This window comes from Poecilia reticulata, chromosome 1, assembly GCF_904066995.2.
Source record: "Poecilia reticulata chromosome 1, P_reticulata-male-v2, whole genome shotgun sequence".
Classification (NCBI taxonomy): domain Eukaryota; kingdom Metazoa; phylum Chordata; class Actinopteri; order Cyprinodontiformes; family Poeciliidae; genus Poecilia; species Poecilia reticulata.
Window position 1 is genome coordinate 31432838 of NC_088830.1, and position 13204 is coordinate 31446041.

The 13204-nt window shown below is 39.8% G+C and overlaps 2 protein-coding genes across 7 annotated transcripts; both read left to right on the plus strand.

Annotated features, from left to right (window-relative positions):
* Positions 1 to 418: 418 nt before the first annotated feature.
* Positions 419 to 4428, plus strand: hemgn (hemogen). Of its 2 annotated transcripts, none has more exons than XM_017304209.2 (4): positions 419 to 1449; positions 2049 to 2127; positions 2533 to 3296; positions 4156 to 4428. In XM_017304209.2, the coding sequence occupies exons 1-4, from the start codon at positions 1254 to 1256 to the stop codon at positions 4266 to 4268; spliced, it is 1152 nt and encodes a 383-aa protein (XP_017159698.1). In that variant the 5' UTR covers positions 419 to 1253; the 3' UTR covers positions 4269 to 4428. The 2 variants fall into 2 exon arrangements, with proteins under 2 accessions (XP_017159698.1, XP_017159696.1); XM_017304207.2 differs by having other exon boundaries at positions 425 to 1449; positions 2049 to 2139.
* Positions 4429 to 6437: 2009 nt separating this feature from the next.
* On the plus strand, positions 6438 to 13151 carry trmo (tRNA methyltransferase O). Of its 5 annotated transcripts, none has more exons than XM_017304795.2 (6): positions 6438 to 6539; positions 7386 to 7525; positions 7932 to 8106; positions 9359 to 9516; positions 11700 to 12245; positions 12794 to 13151. In XM_017304795.2, exons 2-6 carry the CDS (start codon positions 7429 to 7431, stop codon positions 13036 to 13038), a joined length of 1221 nt encoding a protein of 406 aa, XP_017160284.1. In that variant the 5' UTR covers positions 6438 to 6539; positions 7386 to 7428; the 3' UTR covers positions 13039 to 13151. The 5 variants fall into 5 exon arrangements, with proteins under 5 accessions (XP_017160284.1, XP_017160232.1, XP_017160262.1 ...); XM_017304743.2 differs by having other exon boundaries at positions 6465 to 6673; XM_017304773.2 differs by having other exon boundaries at positions 6465 to 6673; positions 11700 to 12233.
* Positions 13152 to 13204: the final 53 nt, after the last annotated feature.

Genomic DNA, 13204 nt, shown 5'->3' on the forward strand with positions numbered 1-13204 from the left:
CTCCAGTAACACAGAGAAAAGTCACTAGATTTTTTTTAAAAAGTCACCAGATGAGTCTCACACACCACATTATAAAAAATAAAACCTGGAAATTTTTGACTTTTGAAATTTAGCAATTAAATAAATAAATTATTATTATTTTTTTTAAATTTCCTGAGATTAATGTCAAAATTTCTTTTTTTTTTTGGTGGATATTTAGTTATTTTTTTCCAACTATAATGACCCTAATACTAAACTGATGAGTTAGAAAGCAGTTTTTAAGACGTGAGCCAACTTGAGATACATTGTGTGGGATTCCCAAGTGACCACCAATTAAATTAAATTATTTAGTTTCTATGTTATTTACTATAATTATTTTATTTTAGTTTTCAAGTTAGAATTTAGCCTTTCAGGAGCAAAGGAAGGCTCTTATTCACTAAGTTTGTGTATAAAACAATAAATTTGACTGTTTTGTTGCTTTTCTCTAAAAAGAAAACAACAAAGCTCCGTCTGAATGAACCACAAGTCTCCCAGAACAATTTTTGACAGATGAAACCAAAATATGGCAAAATAAAATAACGCTGGGTGATTCACGCCTGTAACGCATTGACTGACAAAGATAGGAATCCAGTTGACACGATGGCCTAGTCAAAGCTCAGATCTCAACCTGATTGAAATAAGGTGCTGTGTGTGTCCATACTCCTCCACCGACTGATAATGTCAAACAGAAAACTGCTGCTCCTCTTGCATCGAGGGGTGTACTTATTTAAATGGAACCCTCCAGCATTCCCTAAACAGCTGGGACGTCCAGGGTCATTTAATCCGTTGGTTTGGTTTTATTTTCTCCTGAGTGGCTCGGACACACACATGGGGACTCAATATGCTGAGAGCAGATTGAGAACCCTCCCAACTGAGCGCGCTCCGTCTGAGTGATAAGGAGGGGATGAACCCTGCTGCAGGCTGAAGGGTGGGAGCGCTCATCTCACTTTGTTTGGTTCTGCAGGGAGGCTTTAGGGGAGGCTGTTCTGATTATGTATGATTTTGGAGAAGCCTTTTGTGCAGAAATATGAACAAAACTCAAACTTTTTTGCTTGTAACCTACTAACTCGGCAGGTTTTCACCGCTCACACACTGACCGCCTCCCTCCCCTTTCCAAACACACAACTTTCTCTTGCTTTACAGTTTTTTTCTCCCTCTGACAGCTCAGTGCCAACTCCTCCAGCTTTACAAACACGATAAGGCCCAAGCTGCAAGAACTCTCCCAGCTCTGAGTAATGGTTAACCAGATAATTCGTCTAGAGGAGGGGGGTGGGAATAGACAACACAGTTTTTTTTTTTTCCTGTTCTCTGCGCTGTTTGCTTGCGCGCCTTTACAGTTCAATTCATTCATATCTGCAGCCAGAATGGAGGAGACGTCGCAGCAGGAGAACTTACAAGAAGTGGAGAATAAAATCCAACTCCAGGAGGAAGGTATTGGTTCTGCTTCTTTTTGCATTTATCTATTTGCATTTGATCTGATAGAGTCGTGTTTGGGGATTTATTTTAAAGTCAAAGATTGTTCCCACATTGCAAAAATATTAAATTTTACCAAGTAATTTTTCTCTAGTTTCTAGTGCAAATATCTTGGTACACTAGAAATAAAACAAAACTAACTGAAAAGTAACTTTCCAGCTTGTTTTAAGTTAATAATGTTATAATATTGGTGAAAAATTATGAGTTCTACTGGCAGATAATTTCACTTATAGCAAGACATGTTTCCCATGTTATAAGTGAAATAATCGGCCAGTGGAACTAGCATTCTTCCATCAATATTAAGGAATTGTTAAAACAAACTCTTGTATCTTGCTGAAAGGTTTTGTCTTATTTCAAGTGTGCCAAGATATTTGCTTTAGAAACTAAACACAAAATACTAGGTAAGATTTTGTGTTTTTGCAGTGTAAGCATGGTCAGTGTGCAGCCAGAGAGAAATAATCCTACACAGAAACCAGGTCTTTCTGTTATGCCTAATAGCTGCAGATTAGTCCATATTTAAGTTTATGGTCATGTTTTTTGTTATGAATTTGTTTCAGGCGGGATCCGGCGGCGGCTGAGAGACCGGGAGCTTCTCAAGAAGAGAAAAGCCGAAGCAGAAGAGAAGGAAACTAACCAGTGGGTTTTTGGGTAAATTTCTTTTAAGACAAACCCTGTCAGTGAAAATACAAGATTAAATGCTTATGCTGAATATTTAAAGCATAAGCATTATGCTTTAAATATAAAGCATAATGCTTTATAAAGCATAATGCTTTATGCTTGTAGATAAGTAGATGTTAAAGTTTAACATCTACTTAAACTTTAACATTTAAGTAGATGTTAAAGTTTCATGGCGGTAACACTATCAGCTCTAGCTGCTTATCTCTCGTCTCGTTTATGTTGAATATGGAGCAAGAGGAAAGCAAAGGTTGCTCTGGTGGGTGATGATGCCCCAGATCACAGCCAGGGACTTTGTACTATTAGCTTAGCAAATGCATCACGCCTCCCTGTCAGCTGGCTTAACAATTAGCTGGACTCTTTCAGGGTGGAGAGCCAGAGGAAAAGGTCAAGAGGCGAGAACAAGAGTGGCACCAAGAGGAGAGGGAGGCCTCGGAAGACCGACCCCGTCCTGCAGTTCCCAGTCATCTCGGGTCAAATACTGACCTCTCAGGCTGGCGTCCCGGCTGTGGAGTCACAACAAGCTCCAGATGTAGATGCACCTGCTCCTGTGCTGGTCCGAAACCCACTTTTTGAGAAGGTAGAGGTAGATTCTGCTCCAGTTCCTGCCCAGTATTCAGCTCCAGATGTGCAGCTCCCAGTACAAAATCCCTATGCCGCTTCAGTCCCAGTACAAGCTCAGTACGCAGCTCCAGAACCAGTACAAGATCCTTATGCTGTGTCAGTTCCAGTACAAGCTTCCTATTCCGCTCCAGTCCCAGTAAAACCTCAATATTCTGTCCCAGTCCCAGTAAAAGCTCCCTATGCCGCTCCGGAACCAATACAAGTTCCCTATGCCGCTCCAGTCCCAGTAAAAGCCTCCTACATGGTACCAGTTCCAGTTCAGCCTGCTGCTGATGATCCAATCGAAGTTCAAGCCTCCGATGACGTCCCAGTTCAATTTCCAGATGCTTTTCCAGTCCGAGCCCCATCCCAGGATGTTCCAGCTGCAGTTCCAGCTCCTCCCCCGGTGGAGGCGCTCTACCCAGAGTCTCCAGACAGAGAGTCCCCAGACCAGGTTCTGATAGAAGACTTGGGCCCGGATGATGAAGAGGACGTCTCTCCTTCGGAAAACGACAGAGCAGATGAAGGTAGGAATGTCCGAATGTTGCTCTCACTGAAGCTGCAGTATGTAACTTTTATAAAAATTATAATATTTATATTATATATACTATATTGTGACAAAACGGTAGGAGACAGATAATCTGTGAAAAAATCAAGCTCCTCTGCTTTCTCACAGTGCTAACTATAAACAACCAATCAGAGCCAGGAGGCGGGACTTAGCGCTGTCAATCACTTCCTTTGTTCTCTGCTAAGCTGCAGTTAGCATAGCCTGTTGTGAATGCTAAGGTTAGTTAACTTAGCCACTGATGACGGCTGATAAATGCTTTTCCTGTAACAGTAAGTTGTTTCCCCGCCATTAGCACATTCAGCAGCAAGTACATGAGATTGATTGACAGCGCTAAGACACACCTTCTGGCTCTAATTGGTTGTTTTTGACCGGGAGCGGTACATTTCTTCAGTAATAGTAGCACAAGGAGGAGCTGGATTTTTTCACAGATTATCTATCTCTTATCATTCTGTCGCAACATTTTGGCAGTTTTAACAAATATGTAAAATAAAAAACACACATCTTTTAAAATAAAAGTTACGTACTGCAGCTTTTTATTTCTTAACTTATTTGTTAAATTAAGTTACATTTTTTAACTTAATCTTTTAGCATTTTTCAGTTTTTAAAGAATACATGCAAAACATTCCCGGACCCCAACTCATAAAAGTTCAGAGCACAAAATTGGGTAAAGACAAAATAAATACTAATAATAAAAAGTAAAACCCAGTGTGAGACGTTCAAATAAACAATTGTTGCCAAGTTCAGGTAGAGTTTCTTCCCGCTCTTCTTATCAGTAACAAAAAGTCAGTTTAACCGTTTTATCTGTGTGTCTCTTCCAGGTTTAGATGAAACTCCGCTGATGAACTCGGCCGACCAAAACAAAATGTACTCAGTCCCAACGCTGTCCAGCCCTCCTCTGCCTCAGGAATACCTGCCAGGGAATCAGATATAAACTTTCCCCATCAGTCCAGATCTAGAAACCCAGATCTACTTTTTTATTTTTTAAGGTCACACTGTGTGTCTGAAGTTTATTTTGGTTTGTGTGCTTTTTCTTATTGCAGAGAGACAATTGTTATTGCTTATGTGAAAAAAAAGCTTGAATGCGAACCATGCCTGCGTTGGTTATTTATTCTGAAATGTGCTTTACTGCAGACTAATACAAATTTGCCTTTTATTTTTTGTACTTTGCATTGAGTAAAGAGCTAAATCTAACTTTCATTATTTAAGAAAGAATAACTTGTAATTGTATTTGTAATAGTGGATTGTCTTTCACTTAATTTTGTAAAAAAAAGATTAAATAAAATTACCTGCTTACATCATGAAAAGCTGGTCATTATTTTCATCCGAGACAGAAAATCGTGTAAAAATTGATGAATTATATTTTTATTTTCAGATTCATCAAGTTAAAGTGAAGTTAAAAAATTAGAACTTTCACTTTTTTGATTAGTAACTTGGCAGGAAAGAGGGTGGAGAGTCAAAGTAAGTGACGGCTCACACCTTTCCGGCTGTTGTGATGTAAAAAAAATTACATCGTCACAAATAATTTTAAAATGTTTTCCACCGTTAGGGTCAAATAGAGACACATAGACTCGTTGACTCGCAAATGTTTGCATGCCAAAATAAAAGTATTTTGAAACATACATTAAACAGGTATAAAACATATTGTTTTTAAGTCATTAAGATGATATTTCTGTATTATTGTTGTTGTGATGTAATATTTTATGTTTTCATCAGCTGTAAACAGAAAATTGTCATAATTAGCCTGAAAAAAGCTTGAAAACACCAGCCCATGTGTAGTTAATCTATAGAACGTGTTGCAGATATGGCTATATAATCATATTTTGGTTATATAAATGTGATGATCCTTTGGACAAACACTTTATTCTGTTATTACGGTGAATCTGATTACACTGAAACCTCAACATACGCTTGAGCTGTCCTGGTAGCATTTATTGGACATCTGCATCCTTTATCTAAAGTCATTGTTTGCAGAGAAGTTACTGAAGGATCTCATTAAAGGTATCAGTCAGGAAGAGGAAATACACAAATCACTGTTTTATAGATACATACTATTGCACAGTGAATACAGTTACTAGGAATAGACTTATACTATGTTACAAAAACAGACATTTTCTGCAAAACTGATAAAAACTAGATGAAACAAACTGCTTGGGAAGGTTTCCAAAAACTGCTTTTAGAGAGTCTTTTCTGGACTGATGAGACAGCGATGCATGGTGATGGCAGCAGCATGCTCTGGGATTACCTCTTCAGATAAAACTTTTGGTGGATGACGTACATTAAGTATACAGTATATGTCTATTCTTATTCTCTGAACAGTGTGAGCGATTGAAACAAATCACTTGTTTTTAGTTAGAAGCTTCTTCAAATTCGCTGTAATACAGACTGCTACAGGAGAGCTTTCCTGCCAACAGCTATCACCTTCTACAAGAATCCTTTGAAAAACTTGAATGTATATGAGTTATAACAACATTTAATTTCCCTTTTGGATGAATTTGAATAATCTTGGTCAATTAAGTTGAATCTGATTCCAGTCAGGTTTGACCAATAAAATGCAGGTGTACTTTATTTTTTTGTATCTTGTGAGTGCAATTAAATTAACAAAATAATTGGTTCTCCAGAAGAAAATATAGGCTTTGAAATAACCTGGCCAAAGTTCATAAATAGATCTGATGTAGCCATGGAACATTGAACCTGTTGTGTTATGGTTAAAGGCCACCTGTCATCCTCTGCCCCTCTAACATGTGGGGTGCCACAGAGCTCAGTTCTAACCCTCCTTTTTTTTTTGCTTTTATATTTGCGTCTACTGAAGTAATTATAGTAAAAATCTTATGCTGACTTCTTGTTATAACATCCAGCTCCCAAGGCCATTTTTTTTTATCTTTTCACCTGCCTTTCTGCTGCCACCTGCTGTTAGAAGTATGAATGTGTAAACAACCAAAATCCGCTCAATTATTTTCTACCATGGCCGTAAAATTTTAGTTAATGATAATAAGCGGTTTTTATACTGCTTCACGCCCAGAACATGCTCAGCTGGGCGCTTTAGTGCCTCATGTAAGCTGTTTGTTTTTCACTGTAAACAGTCTTTGTTGGCCAACAATAAAATCCAACACGTGCTTCCTCCACGCCGACGTCGAGCTGCGTCCTCCGTGATGACGTTCGGACGACGGTTTGCTACTATCGTTAATAGCTACAGGCTAACCTGGTAAAACCTGTTTTCTCTCGTTGTTTCTTCTTCGTTACAGTAAAAATGAGTCCGCTGTGTGAGCACTGCGGGGAGAACACGAAGAAGATGACGCAACAAGTTTCTGTAATGCGAAAAGAAATAAAAAATCTGAGGTATATTTAACTTTAAAAAGACCAAGATGAAGTTAGCATCCGATTGGACTGCTGGTTAAAGGGCTGTTTCACTAAATCTGAACTTTATTTGATTTGACATAGCTACTAAATGATAACGGGGGGGAAGAAAACCTTAGACTGATCTAATCTGAATTGGATTATTTCAGGGTAAATTATTCCTAAAAATGAGCCTTGTGGAATTAGTTGTCTTTAGTTTGTTTCACTGCATTGTTTTATTGATAGTTTGGTGTACCGTAAACTGCATTTTAAATAATTTCTGTCAGTTGCATAGTAATTTATTCCATGTTTCACCAGATTAACTGTTGGCATTTTCAAGCTTCCCCTCTTCTAATGTGGTATAAATGGCTTCTTTTTATGTTTTCAAAAATGTTAATAATATATGTAATTTGTATAGCACTTTTCAAAACACTCAAGAGTACACCAAGTACTTCAAGCTAAATTATAAAAGGGGAATATTCAAATACGTAGCATGTAAAAAAAACTGCTTACAGGTTGAAGCAAAATGTATTTTTAGTAATGTTTATTCAGATCTGAAGTATTTTAGATTTTGAACTAAGGTGTTCCATATTCCTTAAAAGTAGTGAAATAGCCCTTTAGCCATAATGTGATGGTGGGAGGTAAGATATCTCCAGTTTTGTATTCCTTTGTCTCCATTAATAACCTTTTTTTTCTTCCATCTTTTTCTAAACAGACAGACATTGGACGGGGCTATCAGAGCGCATCGCAAACATCTGATGTCGATTCAGGCTGCTGTGTCAAAGGCCGACTTTTCTGGCCACAATAAAAAAGACTGTACATCTTCATTATCAGCGCCAGACGCATTAGAACAAGGTGGATATACTATTTATACTTAATACACATAAACTGCACGATTAGCTGTTAGGACTGAAGACAAAATGAACTCATTGACAGAACTTCACAATGCCTGAAAAACTTTGATCAAAAGAACTTTTACTTTTGCACCAATTAGATGAACGTTTCTAAGATTAAATTAAATCACTTTAGTCACAAAGTAATTTTTACAGCTAGAGTTGTCAAATGGTCAAAATTAAGATGTGTAACCATGACAACAATGTTTTTTTTTTTTTAAACAAACCATCTGTTCTGTCCACCATAACTGGAAAAGATCATATCACTGAGTTAGGTTAGATGTAAACAAAAAAAATATGTGCTGTGTTTACCTCTCCTGTTTGGATTAAACTGCCTGCTTTTAAAATATTTTAACCACTATTTGCAGGAAACATCCAGACTGTGCCGATCGGTTACATCAGCTCCTGTTTTTCCGTGAAGAACGGGACGCCCAGGCAGCCGACTATCTGCGGTCCGTCACGGGCTCAGCTGCGAATCCAGCAGAGCGTTTTCAACAACCCCGAGCATGCGCTGGTGGGCCTCGAGCAGTACTCGCATGTCTGGTACGACACGCATATACTGCACATATATCTGGGTTTCCTTTAACCTGTCAAGCTTAGAAAAGCCTCAAGTGGATTTAGTCCCGCTCAGGACCTTCTGATAAACACTGTTTTATTGATTTATTTTATAAACTACAGGAAAGAGCTGCTAATTCTAACAAAATTAAATCTAAATATCCAATATTGGTTCAAAGTGATTGACATTTTCTGGTGGAGTTCCCCAAGGCCGACTCCTTGACCTCTTATTCTTTTGTTGTTGTGCTTTGGAAATAAATTAATGAAACTGATTCTAGGATACTCTTATCATAGTTTTGTTGTTGATGTTAGTTTGAGATCACTAGCGGAACAAGTCAGCGTCGGGCCGGGGGGCGGGGCCAATGACCAGGCCCCTCACGTGTATCGCCTGCGCTGCTGGAAACTGTTGAGGGTGGGGGGGTGCTATCTCGTTTCATTTTTACACAGGAAGCACATTGACTAAACCGTGAGTGAAACAGTCACTGGGACTGACTACTATATATTCCATTGAGGGACAGTAACTTTAACATTACATACACCTTTCTGAACAGGCGAGGGCGCACTTTCTCCATCTATTATCAGAAATTAAAGCGATTAAAGCGACTTGAAATAATTCCTCCCTCCGTGGCACCTCCAGACCCGGGTCCCCATGGGCACCTGGGCCGGGGGGCAGCCGCCCCCCATTGCTCCGCGCCTGCTTGAGAGGCAAAATTAACATCAGTAGGAGGAAAACACGGTGAGGTTCTCCATCTGCCCCAGGGCTTATGGGATTTTCAGATCAGTTTCTTCTTTCTCCTCGATAAACTGAATCAAAATCCACATTACTGCAGATGAAGCCCAAATCAGGGTGTCTGCACATCCTTAAAAAGTCTTACATTCATGTATCTAAAATTTATCGTTTATCTCCAGTTGGCTGATATTCTTTTTAGTCATTAGGTACCAGGAAACTTAAACTCTGTCTTTGAGGCAGAGACTCTTTTCCAACCCATATGTAGTTTTGATCCGGTCAAATTGGCCACTTCACACTCCACCCCATGCTGAGCAGCATTATTGCTTGAAGATCCTAAAATCATCTTTTGTAACTACAAATAAAACCCTGAGATGAGCTTAAGCAGAAACCTTCCTTCATTGAGGAGAAGGACATCAAAATATTATGTTTTTGCTACTTTTTCTACTATTTTTGAAGCCTGGAAGTGGATGTTTCATTCTGTATCTTGTTAATAACATTCAATCTTTACAGGATTATTTTTCTTTTCCATAAAAATGGACATCAGAGTTACAAAGCCAAGGTTAAACCTCCCAGGCTGAACGGTCAGAGAGTCGGAGTTTACTCGACACGAAGTCCACACCGACCAAACTCCCTTGGACTGACACTGGCCAAGCTGGATAAAATCCAAGGTATGAAGCCATTTTGCATGAGATGGATGTAGGTATGTTTCAGCGGGACGTCACAAGTGCAACATCTCCTCTGCTCCCTGCTGGAGGGCAAAAAGCTGTCAAGTTGTCAACATAATGCACTAAATCAGTGGTCCCCAACCTTTTTACTACCGCGGACCGGTCAAGACTTGGGGGGGAGGAGGAGCTTGAACCGTCAGATAAGGTTTCTGCATGTTGGTGTTCCTGCTAAATCCTGAATATACCCAATTTGGTTGTCTTGGCCTTTTTATCGCAGCCTGTGGGGTTTTCCCTGACTTTAAACGAGAATACAACCTGCTGTGACAGGTAGCCAATCAGAAAGCGCGGTGACGTAAGAACAGAGGGGAATCCCAAACAGCTGACATATCGCTCAACTGAGAGTCCGATGGACATCGGAGATATGTGGAAATATTTATTATCATATGTAAAGGTCATTATTATATATGTTTATTATGTTTATTCAGTTAAAAATGTTAACTATGAAAAAACATTCACCTCCAAATCATAGTGCAGCAAATAGAGCGGCTGCTCCCGTCATCTTTTATCCACCGCCTTTTCTTTTTGTTACGTCTTTTATCTCTAAAATGACTCCACAAACTATCACTATTGCTTCTACATCGTCATCCGTGTTTGGTTATTCTAAATTCCCGCTATGTTGGAGGTTTTACTGGATTATCCTCTGGAATTTGAATGTTCGTGACTAGAACTGGTTCGTGTTGCTCCTGCCTTGGAGACACGAACCGATCGAACCTGTTGTTCTTTTATCAGCTCTGTGGTCACAGAGGTTTGGAGAATCGGCCGACAATCTTAAATCTTGCCGTCTAAACCAGACTTGATACTCACAAGCTCTACTCATCTCCTCTCGACCACTGCCCAAATGCTCTGACTCTGGTCGCTATGGTAACATTTACATATCCCCTCAAAATAAGATACAGATGTGCCACAAAAACGAACATTTTACTTTCGTGAAAATTTTAACTCACGATAATGACTAACGGAGCCCTGAGCTTGTTTCTCTGCAACGAGACGGGTCCATCTGGGAGTGATGAGAGACAATAACACCTGAAGTGTTGCTTATATCCACAGCCTGCTTGGTCTCTACGTGGCGAAGCAGCTTGAAGCTTCATTCCCTCATTAGCAGTCGGTCACCGCATGTTACGCAGAGCGGCTTGTAATGTGGGACTCACCTACCGGTCCGGGATAAATCCATTCTCCTGTCTCTTCTCTGGCCCTTTTCCCCTTTGCAAAGAAACTTTCCAAAGACATCTGATCTGTTTCTGACTCATTTTGCTGCTTGTGGCCTCAGTTTTGGCGCGCAAGTAACCGAGAGAATCCGGTTAAAGGATTTTCAAAATAAAAGATCCTCTACACTCAAATAATACATAAAACGGAAATATTTCACTATTTCTTGCGCGGCCCGGCACCAATTGGTCCACGGACCGGTACCGGTCCATGGACCGGGGGTTGGGGACCACTGCACTAAATCATAAATGTACACATGATGTATAAAAGAAAAAGGGACGCACTGCTTTGATACAGATTGTCAACACTAAGTCAACTAGATAACACAGTCAGGAAAAAGCTTTAAATAAAAAACAGCTCGACTTTGACAACCTTAACATGTGGATGTGCTGCAGAATTTGGTTTGTTTCGATTCAGTTAAAAAACGTGACCTAAACACCAAATCTGACAGATCATCATTAGAGTAGGTGTTTAAATTAGCTAATCTATCACAGCGATCATTTATTAATAATCTCAAAATAAACATCAAGTCTAAAAACAAAAACAGTTTGTAGACTCCGAGTCTAAAAACAGAATGCTCTGTTCTTTGTGTGGAAAATGTTTTTTTTTGTGTTGAATCCTGATACATTAGTGACCTTGTTGTTCTCAGTCACCATGGCAACGGGTCTGTGTTGAGCATTGTAGAGTTGTTCTTCAATGGTTTCTCTGCATTATTTTTGCCTTTTCTGTGGCACTAAATGAATAAATACCTACATCTCCAGGTTTCACTTCGTTTTATGGACGGCATGTAAAAGAATCGACTCTTTTTCCTCCTGCGTTGAACGTGAAATTTCCGCATGTAAACAATGACATGCAATGGGATTATAGTTCATGTGGTGTGCGGCGATTTGAGGAAATCCTAAAATATTTTCTTTATTTTCTAGGTGACACGCTGCATCTCTCAGATATTGATATGATTGCCGGCACTCCCGTCCTGGACATTAAACCGTACATCCCAGAATACGACTCTCTCAACACCAGGACGGGGCCGGAATCGAACCCAGATCTACAGACGGCGTCTGAAGAGAAGGAGGCGTTTTTCCATCTAGAAGACAAAACACCAGGTGATGAAGATGAGATTCTTCACCTGAGAGGGAAATCTGAAGCAGGTGTTTGTTTAAGGCCGCCACAGACTCAGTTTTTTCTACCTGAAGAAGCTGTTAGTTTGCTGAAAGAAGTGGAATCTTATGTAAGCAAAGCTGATCCGACACCACCTGATGGTGAGGACAAAGACCAAGTGTCAGACTGCGGAGAAACCGAACCAGCAGCAGAGATCGTGGACCGGCCCAGTTATGGCAGTGATTCCAGTACAACCATCGCCGACTGGATCAGAGAGCCTCCGGTTTCCAGCCTGGATGTGCGTTTCACCCCCCAAGCTCAGAAACAGCTGGAGATGTTCCTTCCTGCTCATCCGTCTGGTAAAACAACAGGTAAAGGTTGATGTCCTCCACAAGAGGGCGCTGTTGTTTCTGACTTGTTTTAAAACGGGAATCTCCAAACTTTATGTGAGTCAAAGTTGTCAAGTAAAAAGTATTCATAAGCAAAATATAAAACAAAAAACTAAAGCAAGCAAAGAAAGTTGTCTAATGTTTTAATTAAATTTTTTTGTAGAAAAGAGATTTTATTTATGATGGATTCAAAATGTAAAAAGGATTGTGGTCGTTTACTGTGTTAAAATTAAGGTTTCTATTTTTTCAGGCTCATTCGAACAAATTTATTCTCAGTTGTAAGAAAGAGATTCAGGTCATTTTCTTTTAAAATGCTTGCTGTATTTAGCCAATTTGGATGCAGCAAATACTTTGTGTTATGCTTAACATTTTCCATTGGAAGAAAATTATATTAGCAATAACTTTACCATGATTTAAAAAAAGATTAATAAACAAATCTGTATCATTCTTGAACCGCAGTTGAGGGCCACAAATGGCCCACAGGCCACACTTTGGACACCCCTGTTTTAAAACCACGTCTCTCTTAACAGAACCGTCTGAGTGCGACAGACCCAGGTTTAAGTTTCTGCGCGGTCCGGAGGAGGCCGGCGCCGCCATCAGGGCTGTGCTGTCAGCAGACCCCAGGTCAGTTTACAGGAGAACCCGATGCAAAGACAGACTCTTCTTCTTCTCTCTGGACACGGCGGACGTCACCTGCTGGTTTGGACAGGGGTTCGCTGAGGTTCTGGAGGTCCGACCTGTGGGACCGCCTGGACCTGAAGATTCTTGTCAGTAAAACAATAAACTGCCTGTTAAATTCCCCTCATTGCAGTGTCTATGTGAAGACAAAATTATGCATTTTAGTTTTTGTTTCTCATGTGAGATGAATAATAAATGGCTTGAAAGATGTTTTTCTTTGTCCTTTTTCAGAATGTATTATCTACAAATAGTTGTGTTCAAAT